Below are 24,582 nucleotides of genomic sequence, written 5' to 3'. Positions count from 1 at the left end.
CACAAAAAAAAGCCTGCACAAAGTAAGTACACAGACCTATGCCCCCTGAGTCTCTCTCAGTAATTTGTAACTCCCGCCGCCTCTCCCTCCCCCCCCCCCCCCCCCCCTTTTTTTTTTCCTCCAGATTGCCAATCCTGCATAGACCCCTGGTCGGACGCGCACAATTCGTCGGGGAAACGTCAGAAAAGCCCCGCCGACACGGTGTATAATGTCAACACGTATCTCGAGCATTTCCTTGCGTATTAAGTTTTCCCGCTCATTATGGCTACTCGGCTCTAACGTGGAAGGTTTGATATTAATATTGCGCTCAGAAATTTAAGTAAGGCCGTTTAGCTGTACGTCAACCGCCTCACTCATGTGACTGGTTCTCACCACGCACACGAGTAACGTGTCCTCTGTAGCTCGGAATAAGAATTTTATAGTAACGCGGGGCTGCATCCGCCGGATGCAGCCTTGCTTCAAACTGGCTGAAAATGTAGCCGAAATAAAACTTCGTTGTATTACGTCGTGGAGAGACATCAAGCATATATCGCCCACATACTACGTATCTACCCAAAATACTGTTATTCAGACTTCAACCGAAAACACCACCTACACTTTTGTGTGTCAGAAATATATCGATTATGTAAAGGCAAAGGTATATATGCGAACCTACATACGTTATGAAAGTGGGAAAAGGCGGACAATATTTTGTGCACGGCAAAAGGAGCCCCGAAGCCGCTCGGCTAGGGCGCTCATCTGCACTTCAAACCTGACGCCTCGATCTGTTCTTTCTACTCCAAATCGAGATGCAGTGCAGTTCTTGGCGTGGTGGGGAAGGCGACTCAAACTCAGTCCGATTATCTTATGTTATACGGGAGCGTGCCTCTGCGTTGTAATTTACAGCGTTCATTTACGAGACCTATCACTTCTATGACGACATTCTATAGCATCATTAATAGAGCTGCACTCTAAGAAAAGCCCCTGCGTCTACTTTCCCGCATAACACTAGAAGAGCCAATCGCCGCAACTCACGGAGGCAGCTCAGCGAATGACGATGCCGAAACATATGTTTAAACCGAAAAACGCAGTCTGAGTTGTGACATTAAGCAATGCAAGTGTGACGCTTTTCATTGCTTAATGTCACAACTCAGACTGCTTCTTTGTTGTTTTTTTTTATCTAAACTTATGTTTCGGCATTGTCATTCGCTGAGCTGCCTCTGTAAGTTGCGGTGATTGCCTCCCCGAGTGTTATGCGGGAAAGTAGACGCACGGACTTTCCTTATAGAGTGTATGAGCTCCAAGCTCTACCTAAAATAAGTTCAGTCCTACACCTGCTCCACGAGCTTGCCGCCTGAATTCCTATAAATGTTGCTAAAGTTGAAGCTTGGGCAAGTTGGTGCAACATACTTAAAAAAGATGAAAACAGCGCAAAAACACGACGGGGCGCTCTGTCCCTGTCTTCCTTCATTCGGTCCGTCGTTTTTCGCGCTATTTTTCCTCTTTTCATGAATTCCTATATTGCTTCGTGGAATGAGCGTCTGTATAATTAGGTAAATTTTGACATATTTTCATTCTTCAGTCAATTAATCAGTTTTTAGAATGTTTAACAAACAAAACTCGTTACGAGTCGTGTTAAATCGAAGTGTACATTAAACACTAGTAAAATCATTGTTTTCATTATTTTTTAATGGGAATACAGAATTACTTTTCGTGCTTCTAGTCCTAATTCTGGATCCCTGAGAGTTCAACTACCGACATCGTTCTGCGGAATGCCGCGAGGAATTTGTAGCTCGACCTCGGAAAGGCGAGCGTAGTGCAAGGTACAAGGAATGAGTGATTAACGCTTAACTTTTTTTTTTTTTATCTCCTTGAAACAATCTCGCTCTCACGCGGAGACACTGATTTCTTACTAATCGATCTGCACCGTGTAAAACAAAGCCAATTAGCATGAGCGCCTGGATGCTATAAATAATAATAATAATAATAATAATAATAATAATAATAATAATAATAATAATAATAATAATTAAAAAAAAAACATGATATTTCTCAATTTTCCTGGCAAACCAAAAGAGTCAAACTGTCAAGGTCTTACGACCGAATCGCCGAGAGTTAATTTAAACACCGCGTGCTACTCGAAGCTATGAATAAACCGTGTACTCACAGATTATTGATGCGCATTCGAGTTCGCTTATTTTAGCTTTAGCGAAGAGGTTTTCAAGGGTGCGCTTCCAATCTATCCGACACTCGCCAGTTGACACCTCTTGTGCGGTTCTGTGTTCTCAAAGGAGGAAGGAAAAATGGTCGATCTCTCTTCACAAAGCCAAGCAGAAAGACTCGTACAAATGAGAGAACGAGGTTGCGCGAATGCGACTGGACTCCCTGAACACCCCTCGAGCGTCTACTTTCTCGCAGAGCACCCGGGGGAGCCAATCACTGTCATCCACAAAGGGAGGACGGCGAACGACATGGGCTCAAAATGTGTTCAAACGAAAGAAACACTTTGCGCTGTGAGCGTGGTAAAACGCGGCGCTCGGTGCCATTGCGCAGACTAATATATTCTCGAGTCGAGTCGAGCTTCGATCGCTCACGTGTGCCCAGACGTCATGGGCCTGCTTTTTTTTTTTTTTTCAGATTTTAATTCCGTTGGACATTTATTGGCGTAGATTGGAGCGTTCGTGTCTATACTGCGTTTTAATGCGCATTTTTCTTTTTTCTTTTTTTAGCCCAGATTCTAATTCTGCCCAATGTTCGATTGATGTAAAAAATGGCGATGTCGGACGTCATGAAGGCATCAACACATGACCGTATTTCCATTGAAGGTGCAATAAAAGCGAGCGTTATTCGGACAGTCTCGAAGCCTTCCCCATATGTGAATGGTGCTTCACTACAGTGCTTGATCGTAGATTCTTTCCGTTCATGCGCGCTGTCCACACATCGGCAAGCACGAGGGATCATTTACACACTGAAATCGAAACACCACCAAAGGAACAAGCAGTAGGAACGTGAGTGCATGCGTGTTTGTGTGTGTGTGTGTGTGTGGGGGGGGGGGGGGGGTGAGTAACATAAACTAACTTGAAACTGCGTGACCCGGTTTTGTGTTATTGCTTTACTGCAACTACTACAACGTAAAAACTACAACTACTACCAACGTGAGAATTACAACTACTGCAACGTCAGAACTACAACTACTACAACATGAGAACTACAACTACTACCACGTGAAACAGGCGAACTCAACAGTTTAGCGAAAAATATTCAGCGCGTGCACGGTACCAACTACTACAACATGAGAACTACAACTACTACCACGTGAAACAGGCGAACTCAACAGTTTAGCGAAAAATATTCAGCGCGTGCACGGTACATCGTATACATTAGTGAAATGTATATGATATACAAAAAAAAAATGAAAATAAATTAAAAAAATTAAACTTCAGAATGGCCACAGTAGCTAGTGATTATTAACAATATTCTGAAGTACGTATTGTAGTTTTCTTTTTATCGCGTGTCTTCCTTTTTTAACCATATTTCTGGCTTTCTCCATGGTTCCGAGTTTCGGGACTTCTTTACACTCTGAGGCATTATTAAGGTAAAAGGCTTTCTATTTATGCGAAACGCCGGCTCATTGTCAGAACTATTCATCCCTTTGTTTTTCATTCCGACCTAACAAGGGCCTCTTGGCTGCCTCCTTGTCACACCGCATATCTGAAACGAGACAGATCTTCGCCCTGGCCGTCAACGGAAAAACAAGCATTGTCCTTTGCAATCGGGGGAATCCGTCGTACCACCGAGTAGTGTGTCTCTCAGAATAGCCGCTTCCGAGTATTTAGCCTCGGGGGAAAAAACGTTCCCAAACATTACTCCATTTAGAGCTTGTTCTTTGCGTTGAAATTTGTTGACGACCCGGTCCTGATCTTAGTTCGATGAATTCACAAAGTGCTCAATGCGAGGTTAAACTGCTCGGTTGCCTATTTTAATACGCTTCCGGTGTAGGGTTTCCTGACACACGGTGAGAAGGGTCCTCGGCACACACTGCAGCGTTCTCGACACACAATGCACGGGGAGAAGGGCACAGTAGCGTCTAAAATGGCAATAACCTGCCCTGCTGTGGTCATGATGAAGTGAAGTAAACGTAATAAGGAGGAAACAAAAACTGAAAGTCGGTTATATGCGGCGCCCATGCACAGCTGCTGCAAGGCGTCTATGAAATTGAGACTTTACTTAGGGCAGAGAAGTCGTGATCAAAACAGGGCTTGACAGGAGTAAAGCACGAGTCTTTTGTTGACAACTTTCGTCCAACCGACTGTCACGTGTTTCTGTGAGCGCAGCTGAGCAACATGCGTGACCGTGATACTGGCGCCCTGTCGTGTATATATGCAACAAAAGGTCCGTTATGTGCGGCTCTATTTACGTCTCCGCGAGGAGTGGCTGGCGCGATAAGGTTGCTACGAGGACCGAAAAGTCCACGGAGACCGAAATATGCGAGTCCTCTTTTTCGCGCCTCCCACACCTGACCTTGTCTTTCCGTACGGCGTCGGTGACGACGAGAAGGATTCGCGGCGTCAGCCGAGGTGGATGCGTCTGAGGCATTTTGACGCGCGGACGCTTGTTTTTCATTGCGGCAAAGCGGATGTCGATGCTAACTTATCATATCTACGTGCAACCACGGCAGTCGCGTTGGCTCGTGGAGCACTCGCAGCTTTTTTTGCTTTTGTTTTGGTTGTTTAGTCTGCTGACGACAGGGAATTGTGGGCGGAGCTCTGGAGCACCGCTTGGGCTTTGGGCAACTCCGTGGTTTTGTAAACAGGGCATATACCATGTGACATATTTTCAATTTGCCCGTAATTTATATCGGCGAAAGAATGAAGGACAGAGGGAGAGTGCGTTGGTTAGTCGCACTGGAGGCTAAACTCTTTTCGGCCCGTCGTAGCAAGGTTCGTGTCAGGCCCTGAGAGGCCTTTCCACCCGATCTTTCGCTTCGAGTATATAGCTGCGCCGATAGCGAGCTCACGGCCGGGTACACACTCCAGGACTATAGGTCCTTTTGTTGGCCGGGAAAACAGTATATTAGGCTTCCCGATTCTTGCAACCCCGCTCGTGGCTTCCCGTGCTTTATTATAATACGTGTATATGAGATCTTGACCGGGTAGTTCCGGCTGCGAAGGTTGCGCGGACTCGAGTGTGTCGTAATCGACACCGTCGATAACGAATATCGTGATTTCGAGACGAACGAAATCAGACGCCGACAGAAGGATATTCAGCGCCGGAAAGTCGACTCCTGTTCTCTTGGAAATGTCACCGGTGCTGCTAGTGCAAATTCTTGTTTTTGAGGGGGAGGATGCAAAGAGCAAAGCATTGCTGTCTTTGGATATATCGCAGCTTGCAGTTCTCTTTCTTGTCGGACGTTATGCGTCCACATAGCTTTTTCTTTTATGAAGTCACCAAAAGTTTATGACCTCGGACGGCGTTTATTCGCTCCGCTTGTTTGCGTAATAACGCTCGCTGCGCACGGACGAACTCCTAGCTACTTCGCGGTCAGCGCGGACGGTTGAGTACTTGGCTATGCAAATAATAATAAATATATAGATCATGAGGACTTGGGCCTGAACTAGAGAAGCCTCCCACGTGTGAAATAAAACATTAATGTAAGGGTGTTTATATAGACTATTGTGCGAAGTAAATTACATGGTATTCGCATAAAAAGAACACTGCACCTTTAGCTCGCAGTCTTGCTTTGTCCTGGTCAGTTGCTGATCGGGCCACTGATCGTACTGAACGCGATTCGAAGTGACGCTAAAATAGCAAGGAGTAAAATTTGCGTGATGTAGATGATGCCACCACAAGGAAGACGATACTCGGAAATGGCCGTTGAAGAGGAGGCACTTGGACGCCAGCCCTAGCCGAGCAGTTCCAAGTACACCGCCACTAAAAGAGCACCCCACCTCGTCTCTCCATTCCATCTATTTCGAATTCCTCTCGTTATTCGAAACGGAAACTTGAAATCCTCAACGAGGTCGCACACAGATACTGTAAACAACTTAATTTTCCCGAATTTCGGGAATCGCCTACAATTCGCGAAAAATAGGTCCCGCCAACAATTCCGTTAAAATGTCAACACATTGGAGAACTGTGAGATCCCACCGCGTCGCGAAAATTAGAACCCGCGAATTATTCCAAAACATCAGCTTTGACCTAAATCGCGAAATACTGAGCCCGCTTAAAATAAGTCGTTTACAGTATGCGGAAGTGGGTTTCGGGGTAGTTTTGGCATCAGAGACACGCCATTCATAAACCCGCGCAGCGGTGGGGAATGTGTATCATTCAGGTCGTACAAAGAGCGCTGGTTCGCTCACGCGCCTCATCGGGCATCCTCGCTTATCGAAAGCTTCCCTGCCGCCATCCCGTCCGCCCGCGCAGTTTTCGGTTTCTTGGTCTGCGTAAACACGTCTGCTACACTTCCGACTGAAGGCGGACACGCGCGCGCACCTCGCCTCGCAGCTGCGGCGCTCGATTTTACTTTCTCAACTTCCTGAAGACTGGCGCGTGCGCGCGGAGGGATGGATGACTGACTGGCGGACGCCGTTGAACAGGCGACGCAAGCAGCCAGCGAACGAGGCTCGTTCGACGCTGCTGCGCTTTCATAAACAGCCCGTTTTCGTCTGCCCACGCCTGCTGCTCTTCTCCTAGGTTTCGGATTTCCAACCTATTTGTCGAAAAAAATTTTTTTTTTTTTTTTTTTTATATTTGATAACTGTAGAGGGTGTTCGGTGTAGCGAATTGTTTATTGTCGTAGTCTAACGAAAGATTTGAAACCAATACTTACGAGTCTCTCGTCTTCCAGTTATGTCGTCTCCATTCCGAGTGTGAATTAAGCTGGCGAGCTTCACATTGTGGTGCCTGTATGCAGCCACTGACAGAAAAAGAACGGCAGGGAGGTCTTTCACCTGCCCCACCCCTATCACGAGCTTCCTGCATGCGGCAACATACTCCGGCGTGCGCGAGTGCACGCTGGAAGCTCGCGACACGCACGCTCGTTTCCCAAGGAAGGCAACGGGCGCGTGCTGAAGGCTGGTCATTCGAATGCGACGCCCTGCGTTTCTTGTCCTGTCCGTAACTGCAGTCAGTTGCAACATAAAAACTAAAACAAAAACTCCGTCCACAAAAAAAAAAAAGAAAAACAAAAGAAAACGGTATGTTTACTGCATTGATGCGCAGTTAGCATTGGGCGGAGCTTGTGCCAATCTTTGTCAAAAGGGCGCTGACGGATGCTGCTCCATTTCCATGACGTCAGAACAATGGTGCGTTCATACTGAGTGCAGCGTAGTGACGCCACTTGTCCCTGAATATTTGGGGGTTGGAGCCTCTGCTACAGTTAATACGCTGAAACAGACCATAACATACGCCGTAAAACCATGGGACTCGCGGCAATCCCAGATTGCAGCGTGTGATGCGGGGAACTGTGGGGCTCTTTCGATGCACCTAGCAGAGCTCAGTTCGACGTTTCGTACATCTTGGATTATTAGTCCGTTCTCTCTCATCACTGCAAGTTCAGAAAACACGATAAGAACAGACCGAACACAAGCCAAGGTTGATAGTACAGACTCCCTTTTGTGATCGTCCTGCCTTCTTTGCGTTCCGAAATCACAAAATGTTAAACTGCAAACTTGCCGCCGACCGATTGTTTTATATCCGAATGTTGAGGGCAATGGATTCCTCATCACAGCCAGGGTCGCTTATTTTGCAATCGATATGCCCGGTTTCTTCCTGCTCTAAACGCAATAATAGTGCCAAAGTCCGTGCAAGGCTCGCGTGGCAGAAGACAGCAGAATCAAAATATGAAGGAGCCTACGCCCATCTCCAGGCGAAACAAAATATAATTACTGGAGGAATATAATGCCGCTTCTCCGCGTTCCTCATTTTCCAACTCTACCGCAGAACAGCGTTAGGCACGAACACACTGAAGTGCACCGAGAAACGTCAGCGGTATTTTCAATGCATGGAATTCGGCAGAGCTTCCCGCATTTTATGCGCATTCCAAGCATAAAAAGGACGTGGATATTAAACATGCTTTCCTGCTGGACCAAATACAACTAACTTACTTTTCAAACGGCCGTTGGCGAAACATAATACACTCCCACCCTCATCCCGATGGAAAGCTGCGAGAGGAGGGGGCCTAGAAATTCGGGAAAGTTAAGCGGGGAATAATGTGTCCTGGTTAACGTGCTGAACTGTAAGCGGAGGTCACTAACGTCCGACCTAGTCGGGCAATATAGCTTGGGCGCGTCAGCGTACTGTGGCAAGTGCGGCGTTGGAGCCGCCTTATCAGTGTCGCCGCACTTTTTTTCTTTCAAAGTCGTGCAGCAGTCTGATGACTGCCAAGGCCACGTCTACCTGTTGACACAGGCTAGCGCGATTCCCTGTGCGCAGCTCAACAACCCCCCCCCCCCCCCCCCCTTTTTTTCTTATTTTTTTATCGCCGCACCTGGCCTCGGAGGCCCCAAGGTTGTGACATTTCGAAGACTCGCGCAGCCCTTGTATAACCAAACTACCCGGCGGTTTACGTGCAGCGCTTCTACTTGGCCGCAGCGGCCTCGACGTGACAAAATACTAGCGCACGCAATGGCGCTACCGGACACACTGGCCCCTCGGCGCTCTCGGAACTTTCGAAGTGTGGAATGCAAGAAGTAAATAAAAGCCTCGCGCAACAAGGAAAATCGCTACTAGGAGGCAGCAGTGGGTGCTAACGTTTAACAGATTTTTTTTTTTTTTTTTGCGACTGAATGCGGTTGATTATTAGATTAGAATTGAATGAGGTATAAATTCGACAGTTTTAACACTGTTACTAATCCACTATTTTGGAAAGAACTGGCGCCACCTAGTAAAAAAAAACAAGGTTTGAGGATTCCGAGGATGAAACAATGCGCAGATTAGGAAGGAGAGGGAAGTGCCTTAGAAGGAACTTCAGACAAAGTATAAGCCACAATAGGAGCCCAATCTAAAGGTCACTGCAGCTCAACAGAGCAAGAGGGATCCTGCTTCTTTGGTGGAGGGAGTGGAGGCACCCCTGTTGAGCACCTTTCACGTATTTGCACACCAGAAGGAGCGATTGTCTAAAGGGATCCATTGAAAAAGAGGAACAGCCTGCGTTTCAGGAAAAGGCGCATCACTGACGGCTGCAACAGCACATTCAGCATGTCTAAACTACAGTACCCTTGCACGTACACAATACTGGGCACATTTGTCCAGGACAATATAAAGCCCTCGCACAATGTGGTGGAACAAGGTACTCCATTTAAGAACGGGTCAGACATTTCGGAGCAACACTCGTTGGGCCAGACTGTGCGGGGGGGAATGGGAGTGGCTGCGTTTCCCAGGAGCTAGAACGGTCCGAGGTCAGGCGGACGATTCCCACTCCAAGAGAGCAGCAGCAGTTACCACTGATCCTAAGCTCTAAGGCAAAACTCTAGGAAAGCCCTCATCTTACACTCCCAGGGCCAGAAAGAATGCACACTGGGACTGCTTTAGGCATCACCACTTTTGTTTTTTTTTTATTCTGAAGAAATGGCTGGAAAGAAATAAGCCTTTATACAGAAAATGATGGGGGGGAATACCGACCACACACTACAGACAGCAACACAAGACACAGATGCACAGCCACACTCCATAATTTACAACACCTCACTAAGGACTGGTTGGCTCCATAAATAATAAAAGCACACGGAGGGCGACAAACGACGGAGAAAATGATTGCACGTAATACTGGCTCCCGCAGCAGCGCCATCTTCGATAGGTCCACCATAACTTATATTAGTTTTGAGCCGCCCCGGCGGGGCTGACCGTTCTCTGTACAGTGTGTATAACTTATGCGTCCCAGGGCGCTATGTACACAGGCGCTCAAGACGTCTCAGTCTTGAGAGCAGCCAGCGGAGACGGGCTGGCGGGCTTCTTGGACAGGTTGAGCGGCTGCTGGCCGTCAGAAAGGACTAGCGGGGGGCTGGCGCCGGGGCCCGGAGGGCTGTAGGGGCAGCGCGGGGGCGACGCGTCCACCCACGTCAAGGGCGGGTAGAAGGGGGGGAACTTGGGTGCGGGGCCCTCGTTGCGCATGATGATGTTGTGGATGAGGTCGGTGCGCTTGAGCTGCTGCTCATTGAGGAAGCGCGGCGCCTGCTGCAGCCGCCCCACCAGGGTGCTGTGGCTGGAGGCCAGGTCGGCCGAACTGGAGGCCGCCTCCTTGCGCACGGCGCGCAGCTTCTTGTGGTGCCGGTACGCCTCCTCCATGAGCTGGTTGGGGCTGACCAGGGGTGGTGCCTGCAGGGCCCGTTTGAGCACCGGCATGTCCTCGTCGGCCGCCTCCTCGGCCACCTCTTTCACCTTCTCGTCCAGTGAGCGCGGGCTCGAGCACACCGACGCCGTCGGAGTGCAGCAGCTCGGCTCCTTGCCACTGTCGATGCCGGAGTCCGTGGGCGAGTCAAGGCGCCGCACCTTGGCAAACGGCTTGGCCGGGCTGTCGGGCGAGTAGTCCGTGCTGCTCGAGAACGAGCCCGACCGCACGGGGCTCTTGGCGCCGTCCAGCGAGTTGGTCGACGACGCCACCGACCGGGGGCTCGCGGGGCTCCAGTCCTCCGCCAGGCCCCAGTGGTCCAGGTACGGTGGAGTGGCGGGCTCCATCTTGTATGCCAGCAGCTTCTCAGAGTGCAGGGTGTTGAGCGTGCGCAGGTCCGGCACTTTCTTGAGCAGCTCGGCGCACAGCTGGGGCCGGTCCGGGTGGCCCGCCGCCACCGCCTTCTGGAGCACCTCCGTCAGGCGTCGCTGCATCTTCTGAACCAGGTCGGTGTTGCGGAGGCCCGGCCGGTCTGCCGACGGACACAACCAGGGTTAGCCACCGAGCCCAAACAGCGACAGGGGACACACTGCAAGAGCGCTACTCACCGGGTGCGATGACCACGACGGAGCAGAAGAGGCCCAGCTCGGCGTCGGACAGGCCCAGGGCGTTAAGGCGATCGGCGAAGTCGAACATGGAGTCCAAGAGGAAGCGCGCGTTGCTCGCAGAGTGAAGCGACTCGCGCAGCAGCACCTGGCCGTTGAGGCAGACCATGGAACTGCTGCGGGTGTCGAACATGCAGGCCAGCCGCACGAGAAGCACCTCGAAGACGCCGGCCTTGAGCAGCGTCACCTGGTCGTCCTGGGCCAGTAGACTGAACCCCGGAATGCGCTTGGCAAACTCCACCACACCGCGGATCGCCGGCGAAAACCGCTCGGAGAAGTCTTCCATGAGCCAGGGCCCGGCGCTGCCTTCGGCCGGTTGCGTCGTGGGATTCAAGGGGCACGCCTGCGCGACAAGTGGCGCGAGCTCAGTCACTGCGCTAAGACAGCGATGCAGCGGTGACAGTCGCCACGCCACTACAAAGGACACTCACGCAGAGTCTGCTCGGCAGTGATTGACACCTGCGAGGCAACTTTGCCAGCAGATCTCAAAAGCTGCGTAGCATACAACAATGCCCGAAGTAACTCCCACACTGCCGGCGCCCACCAGCACTGCGGCCGCGACACGCACAGACAATCTCCGGCGACAACCCCATCGGAAACTTGCCCACAAGCACGAGCACAACACTCACCAGTTGAGGCGGGCACTGCGTGTAGATGGGGTGGGCGCGGGCACGTTCCAACAGCGGAGCCACCTTGTCGCTGGTGAAGTCGCAGGTCTCCTCGTGAGCTCGCACCACGGTGTCGAACAGGCGCATCTCGTCCTCCAGTTCGACCGCGAGGGCCTTCTCTTGCGAGCTCGCGTTCACCTTCTGCATCGCGGCCAGGATCTTGGCCTTTTCGCGCTTTGGAACACGCCCGAACCTCACGGCTGCAGAGAGGAAGAAAGAGACGGCGCTACGTCAGTCAGAACCCGTCAAAACGCCTGTCGAAGCGAGATAAACCCACGGTAACAACGCACCGCGCGCAAAAGAAAAAAAAGAAAAAAAAATTGCACGATTGGGGTTTCCGCAACCCAGGAAATCGCGCACCGAACAGATCGAATGCAACCGGCCCCACAAACACGGTAAACCGAGTCGCACACAGCGCGCGACACACGATCAGAGAAGCGAACGTACATTGCATCGGTCGTCCGTCCGCGACGGCGGTCGGAAGCCGAAGAGAGCGCGCGACGACGGCACGGACACCCCGCGGCGCGCGTCTACGCGGCTCGCCGGCACCTCGACGACGAAGAGCACACGCGCGACGCAGTCATCGCTCTCGAGCGGGAGCCGGCGGCGCAGCGGTCCGCCTCGCGATCAACAGATGGAAGCGCGGTCAGAGGCTGACTTACGTTTCCCGTCGACATAATAAAGGTAGCCCGCATTGGCCGGCCTAGGATCCGGAGCCATCATCATGCTCGCGTCGGAGTCGAGGCCCGAGCTCTTGTGCCTACTGCGTATCGGCGCTGCCCATCGATGTTGTCGCCACAAGGAAGAGCGCCAAGCCAGCCAAGCGCCGGTGAAATAACGTCACTCCTTTTCCGCTTTCCCTCTCGAGCTCCTGCCCTTGAACTTGTTTAATAACGCCCGCGCGGCGACCTACTTCTGCGCGTCGACCTTGGAGGCGCGCCATCTACCGCAGGAAACAGTCAGCTTCCGCCGACACGCCGCCCCTGGCGCCATCTCTTGACGACGCCGCCAGGCTGGCGGCGCGCGGGGGGGCTTCCCCGCACCGCAGCGCGCCGATGTTTGTTGACGCGGCGCTCCTCCGCGTCACAACGCCACGTCACGGTGACGACCGCGCGGCGGCAAGCTAAACACGAACTTCTCGCGGTGGATAAACTCCGGCCTCGCGAAGCGTCAAGAAGCAGGGTACGTACCATCACGAGACATGCCGACCGCGATGCACTTTTTCAGCCTGCAGTACTGGCACCGGTTGCGGTTGATGCGAAGAATTGAGCATTGCTGATTCTTGGTGCACGGCCGGTATTGAATCTTCTGCTGGATGCTGCGCCGGAAGAATCCCTGCAAGACAGACGGCGCTCTCGCTATTGACCTAGTCGGTGGGGTGTGGTAACAGCGCGAGTTGACAAGCGGTTGCGACACCGGGCCTTCCGGCGGGCGGCCATGAGCGCGCGACACAAAGGGTTCCAAGGTGCAGAACTAGGCGCGCACGGCCGAGCGAAGAGCGGCGCCGCTTTGCGGTACATGCGGCGGGTACCAAAACAAGGGCCGAGCACAGGAAGTGACCGGCCCGGCAAAGCTTTCCGCGTCCCAATGGTTCCGTTTTGTTGTTTTCGCCGGGCGAGGAGGACAGCTTTGACCGTGACCCCCAGCGAAAAACACGGAGCAGTTCGTCGACCGGGCGGCCGTTCAACTCGGCCCCGGAGGAGGACGGGAGAGGGGCGCCTGGCAGACGGGCCAATAACTTTCCATCTCTCCCCTCGGTAGCCAATGGAAGCGCGGGGCTTGCGACCAATGGCGGCGCAGATAAATGTGATTTTGGGTCTCGCGGGTACGTTCACCTCGCCAAGTTGAATGAACGCGTCAAGGGCACACCTGCCCGTCGCTATGGGAACGGCGAGGGCAAACAGCCCGCGGTTTGGGGGAACTGGAGCAGGGGACAAGTTTCGGGGAGGAAGGTGAAACTAGTTCACAAAAGGGTCGGGGGAGCGCGGAACAAAGCACCCGCCCTTTGTTGGATAAGGCCTTTGGGGGCTCCCCTACTCTGCCGAAAGCAGGGAACTGGGGCCCGTCGGCGCTTGGTCGCCGAAAGTGAAATAGCTCGCTGGGTCAGAACTTGTCCCCCATCCTGCCCGACCGCCCATTGTTGGATTGGAACACTCGTCGGCCCCGAGCTGTTGGGAGAAATGGAAGCCCGTCCAACAAAGCAGCGGCCCAAGGGGCTCGCAACTCTGAGAACGCTCCTTCCATTGTGCTCCCGACTTTTAAGATGCCTGTCACACAACCCGTTTCTGTAGAAGCCGCTCCTGCTCCGACATTCCGTGCTCCTCGAAACGCGTAGAGGGGGGCGATCGCGACAGAACACTGAATCGCCACCTGCACTGTCTGAACTGTGCGCGCGTTGTATACAACGCGCGCACATTTCATATCGCCACGAGCCGCGGCAAGAACAACGCGAGCCAAACGTGCACCCGGGCTGCTCAGCCGCGTTTCTCGGTCGCGCAGTGAATGAGGGAAACCGAGGTCGTGCTTCCCTCAGTCCTGCAAGACGAAAAACCGCCCTCCGTGCCCAGAACCGCGTCGTGAATCGACAAGAGCTTACCTTGCATCCTTCGCACGAGTGAACACCGTAGTGGAAGCCGCTGGCCTTGTCTCCGCAGACCCGGCACAACACAGTGGTCCCGTCGAATTCTACAGAGAAGCGGGAAGAGAAACAGGAGGCCGACATGAGCTCAAGACGATTTTTGGACGCTCCCCAGCCGCGACTCCCCACTCCCTACGCCGACGGCGTTGCCAGGAGCAACCAAGATGGCGCTCGCGCTGGCTCACTCGGTCAACGAACTCTCGGGCGCGCGCGGCCCCTCTCCCCCACCGTGCGTGCACACTAGGTCAGTGAACCCCTCCGATAAACATTTTTTTTTTTTTCTTCTCTCTCCGCGTCGCCATAGAAACGCGCGGCTATTCGGGTCAACGACACCCAGGGAACAAATGTCCCTAGGAGCTCCGCGGTGTCGTGCGGCGAAGCCTCGTGCCGGCTCGCCGACGGCTCCTCCGAGAGCGGCGTGCCGGCGTCCAAGTCTCGTTCGGGCGGTTGGTCGGGCCGCCCGAAGTCGATCTCGGACGACAGCCCCGCGCTCCGGGAGTCCGCGAAGAGCGGCAGCAACCAACACGGCGACCGAGGTCCGCGCAACAATGCATCCGGGCGTGCGTAATCCTTGGTCGGCGTCCACGCGGCACACACCTATTTTGAGATCGGCGTCCTTGCGCTCGAGCTGCTGCTGCTGGAAGGGCAAGGTGGCCAAGAGCTGGAGATCCTTCTCGGTGAGAATCATGGCTGGGCAGCGAGCGTGGAGCTCGGGAGGCGGCCAAGTTCAGCGACGCGGCGTAGCCGGGCACATCCGTTCGCGAGAGCGCACCGCCGGAGGACTGGCGCTTCCTTCCGCTCCTCCGAGTGAAAGTGGCGGCAAACCGGTTTCAGCGCGGCTAGCAGCCCAACTTGTCCGCGCGGAGAAAGCAGGCCAAATCGTACAGCTCAAGTTCACCGCTACTAGTTTTGTGCGCGAGGCGAGGCGCCTTCCCTCGCCATGTTGATTGACGTGAGCGCCGGCGAGGGCCAATGGGAGCGCGCCGCGCCGGAAGCTGATTGGCCCGGCGGAACTTGCGCCCGCCCCCTTCGGAGTTCGATGACCCAGCCACTACGCCAGTGTGTCGCTAACCTCGCGTTTTATGAATCAATATTTGAAGTCAACGCTCCACGTGAAATACTTTTTTTCAAGGGTGCAAACTTCCCGCTGCCACAAAAGGGCTCGGTCAACGACATGCCGCCCATCGCTGAGGCCGGGCTGTCTCCGCCCTGAGCACGGGGCTCGCGCTCGTTCCTTCTCTCCCGGTTCGCGCCTTGGGTCAGGCACCCGGAGCTCCTTGTTTTTTCCGAGGAGGAAGCGTTGCCTTTTCCAGCCGGTCTTTGTCCCCGCCGGGCCTAACGACCTCTGCCAGCGCCCTTTCCACGTCGCCCACGCCGCCCTCGCCGCCTTGGGGTCCTCGCCGGGGCTCGCGCTTCTGCCGTCCTCGCGCTCTTGGCTCGGAGACGTGGCGATTCAGACGCGCATCCTGGATTCCCGGAATAGACTTGTTTGTTGTGCGCGTTTCGCCGTTTGTTTTTCGCATTCAGGGGTTTTGTTTATCGCCCGGTATTTTTCCGCACGGGAATATAATATGAACGTCAAAACCCAATGGTGTTAAGAAGTTTAACAAACGGTATTTGTGTTTCGAAGAATTTTTGAGAAACAAATATCTATAGACGTCATCTTTTTCATTTTCTTGCTTACTGTTTATTGTTACCCGCGAGTGTTTATTTTTTGCTTTCTACTGTAAACACTGACCGCTGATTTCTTTCAGTAGCTATGGCTACCACGTTGCACGTATTCGTCGTTAGATTTTATTATTATTTCGGCGCTCCGCCTTCCCTCTATCCTTTTGCTGGTATTACTTCATACCGCCGCGGTCGTCCTTCTTCGCGGTCTTTTTCCGCTCGGCGGCTTTGCGTCGCCAACACTGTTTTCCCGCTCCTCGCAAAGACGGCCTGTTTGTTTAGTTGGCAAAGGCCGGGGACTGTACGATTACATGCTCTGTATACATTCCCTGGCGGGCAGGCCAGAGACGCCTCTTATCGGTTACTAACACAGCTCCTGAGAGACTGATAGTGGTACAGTTTCACGACGGCCATATTTTGTTGCTCTTGCCTTCCTTCCCTCACCCTCTTTTATTTGTCCTTTGTGCCCACCACACTATCATTCGGATATCCCGATAACCCCCCCCCCCCCCCCCCCCCCTTCTCAAAAAGAGCATCGCTGTATCCTTTCCCACAAACTCCGCGCAAAGAGAAAAGAAACGGTGCGTCTTAAAACTCCAATGGTCGTTCAAACAAACTATTTGCCGCCCGTCCGTTTACCCTTTTCTTTTTGTTTTTGTTCTACCTCCGGATTTGTTTGGGCACCCGAGGCGTTGGAGCCAAGGAACCGTCCGCGCCTCGGTTACATTAGCGCGTCTCGATAAGAGCCCATTCTCTAGCCGGGTATCTCGGTACCTTTTAGCGATCGTTGGGCGAGCAGTGCGCGTTTCCCGGCCCTACATGGCGCACGCGGACACTGGCGGCCCCCCGGATCGGCCAGGCAAAGTCCGGCGAAGCGTCCTTGACGGGGGCCATTGGCATGCACTTTCGCGCTGCCTTTGTCGCGCCGAGAGGGAGCCGGCCCCCGCAGAGGGTCCCGTGCGCACCGGCCATCTTTTGTCGTGCGGCCCAAGGCCACTTCCCGAGAAGAGGAGGCTCCCCCGTCCGGCGGTCATTCGGCAGCCCGGGCCCCCTTCCGAGAACTCGGGCTATGGCCCACTTCCCCTCCTCGCTGCGCGGGGGGAGGGCAGTTCAAGGTCGCAGGTCGATGCTCTCCCCGCCTGCCCTTGGCCACCGAGCTCCCCCCTCCGGGGAAGCCTTGAAAACTCGGTCAAAAGCGGGACGTTTTGTTTGGATCACCAGGGGCTGGTGATCCAAAGGAATGCGCCACCGGCCCTTCTGGTCGTACCTCGAGGCGGGGGAATTCCTCGCGCCTTTCTCGGTGGCTGCGGGTAGGCCGGTGAATCTCGCGGCCGCCGATCGCTGTCCCCTGCGACCGCGCTCCTGCCCTCGGTGCAAACAGCCTCTCGTGCAACGTGGAGCCCCGAATGGCGCCCGAAGGTCGCCCTGGGAAGGTCATCTCCGGCTTGTTTATCGAGAGCGCGCTTGTATCGCGAAACCCCTCCGAAGTCAACAGGCGCGAGCAAACAAGCAGATCTCGGGAATCGTCCTTTCCGTTCGTTGACTCGGTCGGCCCACCCATGCCCCCGATCGGGACCAGATAGGGTCAGTCGCCGGGCAGCGGGGGGCCGCGCCAGGGCCCGGGATTCGGTCAACAGACTGGGAATCGAAAGCGGTGACCGCGGCCACCCCTGGACGCGCACGGCAATGACCTTGCGGAAGCGGGCGGCCAGGGTGACCGAGCAGAGGCGGCTCGGTTCGTCGTCCGGACGAAAGTGAACCCGTCACTGGGACAACGCTTCCGGCCGTTGACCGCCCCCCCTCCCCCCCGGGCGCCTTTTGTCAGGGTCCGATCCACGCGCGCCTCCCCGAAGATAATCGCAGGTCGAGGAACTCGATCCTGCCGGCGAAGGGCCTCTCCGCCTGTTCACGGGCCGGGGAAAGTGCGGGCGCCGCCGGGCCATGCTGCGGCCTCCCCGCCTGCGTGCGGACGGGGCAAAACAAACGCCCTGCATGCTTGACGGCGAGTCCTGTTGCCCTGTCTGCCTGTGGGCTGCTTCGCGCGACTCCCGCCCCGTACTCCTGCGATCGGTGGGTCCGAGATTCCTTGCATGTCGACTGCTTGGCAGGGAACACAGAACGTTACTACGCGGCGAAGTCGAAATAGACCGTACCTATTTACAACGAGGTATCGTCTATATGAGAAAAAAAAAAATACGCTTCGTCGTACGAATAATTACCAGTCCGTCATAGAGGGACATACCCTACTCTCGCTCGACGTCAAATGTACCCTGCACGGGACACTTTGGGGAAAAGTAAGAGTTTTCGTGACTTCTGGTGTGAGCGACCTTGTCTTCTTAAAGGAGAGCGAACGTCAAGAAACACTACTCCAACACTTCCCTGAAAACGAAGCCATAGTGCCGAATTTTTCCTAAATAAGGCCAACGCGAGGCAAAGCTTGTATACACGAGTGCTGCTGCGTCAGTGTCCGTACTCGTATTCTCACTGACTGATCGCGAGCGTCGTCCGAACACTGAGGCAGCACTCATGTTCAATCTGCACTTCGCATCGGCCTTCTTCAGGGGAGGCCGTAAATCCAGTACCGCGGCTTTGTCATCCACGAGGAGTTCGACTTGTCGCGTATAGATAGGATGGAAACTTCCACGTGGAAGGGCAAGTCTGTTCTCGAAACTAAGAATGGATGACGTACACCCCAACGGCACACACGCAGACAAAGGAAAGCGTTCAATGAGGGTGCAGCTACGGATCCGCCTGACCTTTAGAATGTACAGGCGAAAAAAGAAGCCCAGAAGGGCATGGAGAATGTGAAAGCCCATTAAAATCTAACGAAGTAGAAATGGGCGAGTGGGGCGACGCTTTGTACACGTATATATTTCATTTCGCCATTGTTGCATAGCAGGTGCGCACAGCACACAATTGTATTCTTCAATCCGGACTTGGAGAATTCAATATCGGCACCACGATGACCACGCACTGCGAGGGCCTATAAACAGAATCGAAAAACGAATCGGTTTCCGCACACCTTGTCGCTCCCGCGGACGATATGAGCCCCGACCAACAGCGGATCCGGCTTCTTTCTGCGTCAGAGGATCTATTTATTTATTTATTCGTTTATTCATGGTACCTCAAAGGCCCACTTAAGGGCATTACATGAAGGGGGGTACATTCAGGGTAAGATGATTTCTCGATTTGGTCAGAGAGTTCATAGAACGGGACCTAAACGTTGCGTTCTACAAGTAGTTTGGACCAAAGTATTTTCAAAAAAGCACGCCAGAGAAGGACGATTGCAGCTCACGATGTCCGCGGTAGTACATATACGCTGGACGGAATAACTGACAACGATCAGATGACAAAGAAGATACGCCATGCACGTCAAATGTGCCCGATTCTCGTGCCCGTCAGCGGGCCATAGAACCGGCTGGGCGTCTGAGGTCCCGCGGCGGCGCGGACAGGTCAATGTCTCGCGGGGTGCCGTCACGGAACAGCGCGGCAGCTTTGTTCAGGTGCAGATGCCAAGTGGGCGCACCCGTTGTTCGGGGCCCCGGGCCGGAAGCGGTCGCTTCCTATCCCCTGGGCGCCCGTGGTCGATGACCGGGGCTCCGCACCGCGGCCCGCACCACGGCCCGCACAATCCACGACTCTGCGCGGTTCTCTCCTGCCCGGAAGAGCGAAGAAGCCCATCTGTGCGCACCCCCAAACTGTCCTTTGGGCCGAACTGACAAGATGGCCGACGCCCGGCACAATCCGAGTGTTGGCTTGGTGCCCCCTGAAAGGCGATGGGCAAAACGGCGAAGGGTCACGTTCCCTGTGCCATTTCACTTTTTGTTGGTATCTTGTTTCCTATGTGCCGGTACCGTTAAGCGGTAACCTTTTTTATTTGTATTATTAGTATTATTCTTTTTTTAATCTGGGCGAGCTTAGGTTTGGACATGTCAAGTGGTTCAGTGACCTCTCACTCGGCTGCCTCGTTGGTCTTAGTCACTCAGCCGTGATGACTGCGTGCGGCCGCAGTTTTCAGGCAGCGGCAAGGCTGCTGAAAATTCCGAGGCCAGCGAATCACGCTGTTGACATCCGCATGAACCGATTTCGATTGTCAACACCTGCATCCTAACGGTCCAGTAGAAAACATTACGGTGTTAATCGTGTCTTTTTTTTTTTTTTTCCCGTAGTAAGATGTTTTGCGTGAAGACTTCCGTGTCCACAGGGAAAGCCAACATGCGTCATAGTCATAGCTATAATTTTGCCGAATCGTATTAAATTGCATGCGAACTCGTCGTTCACATTTTTCCATCTTAATATTGTTATTTATTTATTTATTTATTTTGTACGGAGAAAGTCTCAGTGGTACGATGAATTAAACTTCATGCGCGATACCTTTCTTTAGGCCCTGAACTGATACACCTCTCATCTATTTTCGTGCCCTGTCGAGACACCCAGCAACAATAACTGTATCGCGAAAAGTCGGTGACACCGAGGAACTGAGTAAAGTGTTTTTATTCATCTTGAAAGTGTGAGTCTGAAGTGCCTAAACCTGCCCCGGTGAAACTCAAGTGCGACAACGCTATGACCTCCAAGGCAAAAAGCGGGGATAGCGACGAATAAAGCAACAGGCTATCGGGCATAGACCTGATACCTCAACCAACTTCGTTGGCAAAGCAGATGAGGATGGCGGTACTTATACTACCGCAAAGAGCTACGATGTCTTTATAACCACAGCTGCCCGAACGCATAATTTCTGAACTTGTAAAAGGTACATTTCGGATGTGGAGAGATCGCCTTTATTTATCCCGATTTCCGTCGTCAAATTGAAAGCGAATGCGTTTCGTCCACGCACTTTGTGCCCAAAGACACCCGTGACCATGAGACGCCACCACCCTTAGTCTCTCGTGCGGGAGATGGTGCCGGACTCCGCCAGAGCCTCGGAGCTCGGGCCCCGAGACGCTTGTTTTTGAGCCGCAGGATGGTCTAATTAAGGCGCCTTCAGAGCGGCCAATTCCTGGCCCCGCGGGTGTTTGTTGACGCCTCGGGACTCCTATATCGGGCCCAGGCATCCGCGGCGCTTGCTTCCCGATTTCCCATTGGCGCGTCGTCCGATCGATAAGCGGCGTCGGCCAGGGTCGCTGACCGTGAAAGTTGCGCGGGCGGAGAGCACCGGGCCCCGGGTTCAACGAAACCCGGGCTCCGCGGTCCTTAACCTTGCTCTCCGAAAACCCGCGGTGGAGGGCTCGCTCCTCCTCGCCCTCGCGGCGCGTGTTTTGGAGGCGGCCAATGAACCCCGCGCGCCGAGGCTGCGCAGCCAGCGCGGGTTCGGACGTGGGGTCTCGCCCTCGGCCGCAGAGTCCAGCGCGCGGCAGCTTTGGCGATGCTGCGGTGGGGACAACGGTCGGCGAAAGACCCGGCCGATCCCTGTCCGCTGTGGCGAGCGGCCCCAACGCGCTGCCTCCTTCCGCGAGGCAACTGCTTCCCCGCCTGACGTTTCTGGGGGAATGCACCCGCGTACGTTCACTCGGCTCGCTGACGGACTGTTCCGCTCCAGCCCCGTAGCCCTCTGCGCTCGTTGCGCGCGCAGATAAGTCTTTCGGAGACGCGCCCGTACATGGGGCTGTTGAACTGCGCGGGAGTGTTGCTGCCTGGCGTTCGACGCGCGCTCGGACTCGAGTTTCCGCCTCGTTTCTTTGTTCCCAACGTCGGCGCGAGTCCGGAATTCCTCGTTCGCTTCGTCGATACAACAGAGCGACGCGCGCACCCACTGCGAGGCATTGCCTCACATGAGAGTCACATACGCCGTTGTTCAAATTACTCCCCAATATGCTCCCGAAGGAAAAAAAAAAAAAAAAAAAAGGCGAAGGAGTGGTTGGGCGGCGGTCCTTTGAGTTAGCATTCCATATTAAAATGCTAATCCGCTTTTTTTTTTCTTTTTACAGTTACGATGAACGGAGTCTGTTACACTGGCAAAAGGCATTATCAAGGGGATACGACGATCTCCGGGAATTTCGAAGCCTTTGTGCGGGAGGTATCGAAAATCACAATCGGTAGTTATAGGCCGCCTTATCTCGGCATCCTCGGCGGCTGCGCTTTTCGCGCACGCGGCTGGTATTATCGAGTAATAGTCACGATTCAAGGAAGGACAATTGAGATCGCGTCCTATGTGTTAGTATTAACCGTTGTGGACACGTCAGCAACTATATTTACACACGGGCGTTTCGCAAGGCTGGTGGCAACACACGAAAAGAGTATACCTTGCACTCCCGCGAGCAAACAACAATGTTTAAAGACGTCACTAATAACCAGGGTAGGGGGTCAGGCCCTCGTCTCTAAGTTGGACTGACTTTGTTAAGAAAATCTAAAAATGATCAAAGCCTCAACATCATGTGTATATAATCGTTCCGTGGTCGCCAGGCCACGAACGCCTATTAGGTTTACTTAGAAGAGTTGCGGAAAGTTGCGAGGGACGGCTGTTTCAAGCGGTCATTCTAGGAAAGTATTTTTCATTTAGGTTTGTTTTGCTACGCCATAGCAAACCGGAGAAAGAAAAACTCCGCAAATATCGCGGGGGGGGGGGGGGGGGGGGCAATAAACTGCGATAAAAGACGTCGCCCGGCCGAAGTAGATGCCGAACAAGTTTATCGGAGCATTTCTCAACGTCAACGACCGCAAGAGTTACCAAAGAAAGCGAGATACAATGTAGTAAAGTCGATGTTAGGCGCTATAACAGAAGAGGCGTACAAAACACGCACAGTACACGATCGTTAAAATGTCGATAGAACATGTAGGTGTGGCAAAAGAAAGAAAAAAATCTAACCGGGGAAACTGACTTTAGTGAAATATTAAGATTGCTACATCCATGTAGAGGCAATTATACGAAGAGCGGCGCGTTTCTGTACTACTATAGCGCTTCAAAGACCGATTAAAGGCTTTCGATTGTACTGCGCTGGCTAAACTCATCTACGTCGGAGACAACAGACATCTGACTGCCCGCTCTCTAAACTTCTATACAACAAATCACATTTGCACTGTACGCCTCCCCACATATCTCGCAAAACACGGTGGAGACAGGCTTTTCTACGATACCGGATGTTTCACAAAACGCCGGCCAGAAGTTCCGCGTAAATACGGCATTAATACTCTTTCGTGAGTCTGTACAAATATAAGGCCATAAGAGCCATTCACTGGGCGCCATATTTGAGGACGATTGTTTAGAGCTCATGGCTCAAAACGAGCTCACATGAATAGCCTGCTAAGACCGGCACTCTTGATGGTGCGGAATGCACGCTGAAAAAGGACTGCGGAAGCTCGCCATCGCTCAGCAGCCGCGCACACAGCTATGGCCGACAGTGAATACCCCCTATTCACAGGCAAAGGATGCATCCTCTCCGTGGCCCACTGCGCCGCGCGTGAGATCGGATCGCGTGACTCGACTTTACATGCTGAGGAGCACAGCCGATACAGCGAAGGTTATACGGAACGAAAACAAACCACAAAACAAAGCAACAAATTATTTATTTTTTTATTAATCGGTGGCCCCACCCTATCCCGCACCATCCCGTTCGTCCCTTCTAGTACACCGGCGCCCGCGCACACCTGAGAAACGCCGGGACGGAGCGCCATTTCACGCCGTTTGCTCTCGGGACCCCCGACTCCGCGCCCATGAGAGACGAGAGAGCAGGAGGAAGGAAGCGAAGGAGGAAACACAGCCACGAGGAAGGGAGGAGAGAGCGACTGCGGCGAGAACCCCGCGGAGCCTTGTTGGCGAACCCCGCCTCAAGGGACCCTGACCTTGCCCGCCCGGTGTCATCGAACCTCGCCTTCCGAAATAGCGCTCTCCGACGCTGGATGGCCATTCGTTCCGTCACCGGGTCTTCTGCGAACGAGGCTATTTCCGTTTTCGGTTGCCGACTCAATTCGCCGGAATTCTAGCGCTCTTATTTTGCCCGCCGGGGAAATATGCAAAAACACACCTGAGCCCGTTCCCCCGCGCGCGGTCCCAATGGTCATTCCGGTGCCGATTCCGACCGGTTATCGGGGACTTTTTTTAGCAAACCGTTACCGTGTTCCGCGCACCGCACTACTGGAGTGATACCGTGACCACGGTGCGGCGGGCTTAAAAGCATGCTTGAAAGGATTCGGTAGTGCGGAACGCGGTAACGGTTTGCTAAAAGCCCTTAGTGTCTCGGGCTTTGCCAGGCGGTTTCGCAGGAGCATTCGCTGACCGCAAGCGGGTGGATAACTTCGCATTTGGATGTGTTTGGGAAAGATTGGCGAGGCTTACTGTCAGCTGCAGAAACGCCAGGGCGAGTCCCCAACATCTCATCAACGATCCGCAACCAATCAGATTAAGACTCCCCAGTCAATATTTTGCTACAGCGTCACAAATATTTTTAATAAAAAAAAAAAAAAACGCAACTGCTTGAAACTGGACTGGGGAGGAAGAAATATCGAGGAGGAGAGAGTTGGCGGAAGCTACGTGGCTGTGCAACTTTTGTTTTTAACACGTTTGCAGTGCTTTCCAAGCTACAAAAAATGGGTATTATATTTTTTGTCCATTTTTAGTATTGAGCGTGTGCCTTCGATGACCCACGACTGAGTATGTTTGTTGGTTGTGTCTAAACCACAGAAAACGGCACGTGAGCACGGAGA

General features: G+C 53.4%; 1 protein-coding gene across 3 annotated transcripts; it reads right to left on the bottom strand.

Moving 5' to 3' along the window:
* Nucleotides 1-9,505: 9,505 nt before the first annotated feature.
* On the bottom strand, nucleotides 9,506-15,177 carry LOC8025717 (nuclear hormone receptor E75). Of its 3 annotated transcripts, XM_029967400.3 has the most exons (6): nucleotides 14,875-15,177; nucleotides 14,236-14,324; nucleotides 12,830-12,974; nucleotides 11,601-11,839; nucleotides 10,915-11,314; nucleotides 9,506-10,838 (listed from the first exon to the last, which is right to left on the bottom strand). In XM_029967400.3, the coding sequence occupies exons 1-6, from the start codon at nucleotides 14,963-14,965 to the stop codon at nucleotides 9,880-9,882; spliced, it is 1,923 nt and encodes a 640-aa protein (XP_029823260.1). In that variant the 5' UTR covers nucleotides 14,966-15,177; the 3' UTR covers nucleotides 9,506-9,879. The 3 variants fall into 3 exon arrangements, with proteins under 3 accessions (XP_029823260.1, XP_029823261.1, XP_029823262.1); XM_029967401.3 differs by lacking the exons at nucleotides 12,830-12,974; nucleotides 14,236-14,324; nucleotides 14,875-15,177 and adding an exon at nucleotides 12,302-12,584; XM_029967402.4 differs by lacking the exons at nucleotides 12,830-12,974; nucleotides 14,236-14,324; nucleotides 14,875-15,177 and adding an exon at nucleotides 12,087-12,227.
* Between the last annotated feature and the right edge of the window lie 9,405 nt (nucleotides 15,178-24,582).

The sequence above is a fragment of the Ixodes scapularis genome, unplaced genomic scaffold (assembly GCF_016920785.2).
Source record: "Ixodes scapularis isolate PalLabHiFi unplaced genomic scaffold, ASM1692078v2 PGA_scaffold9__187_contigs__length_104089568, whole genome shotgun sequence".
Classification (NCBI taxonomy): domain Eukaryota; kingdom Metazoa; phylum Arthropoda; class Arachnida; order Ixodida; family Ixodidae; genus Ixodes; species Ixodes scapularis.
Note: the sequence above shows the minus strand (reverse complement) of the source record. Positions and strands in the feature narration are given on the sequence as shown.

Excerpts from the sequence above, each read along its gene's own strand:
- LOC8025717 (XM_029967400.3), bottom strand. The coding sequence starts at position 14,965 with ATGATTCTCACCGAGAAGGATCTCCAGCTCTTGGCCACCTTGCCCTTC. Across the intron at positions 14,325-14,874 it reads GGACGCCGATCTCAAAATAG|AATTCGACGGGACCACTGTG; the intron begins GTGTGTGCCGCG and ends GCTTCTCTGTAG. Across the intron at positions 12,975-14,235 it reads ACTCGTGCGAAGGATGCAAG|GGATTCTTCCGGCGCAGCAT; the intron begins GTAAGCTCTTGT and ends TCTGTCTTGCAG.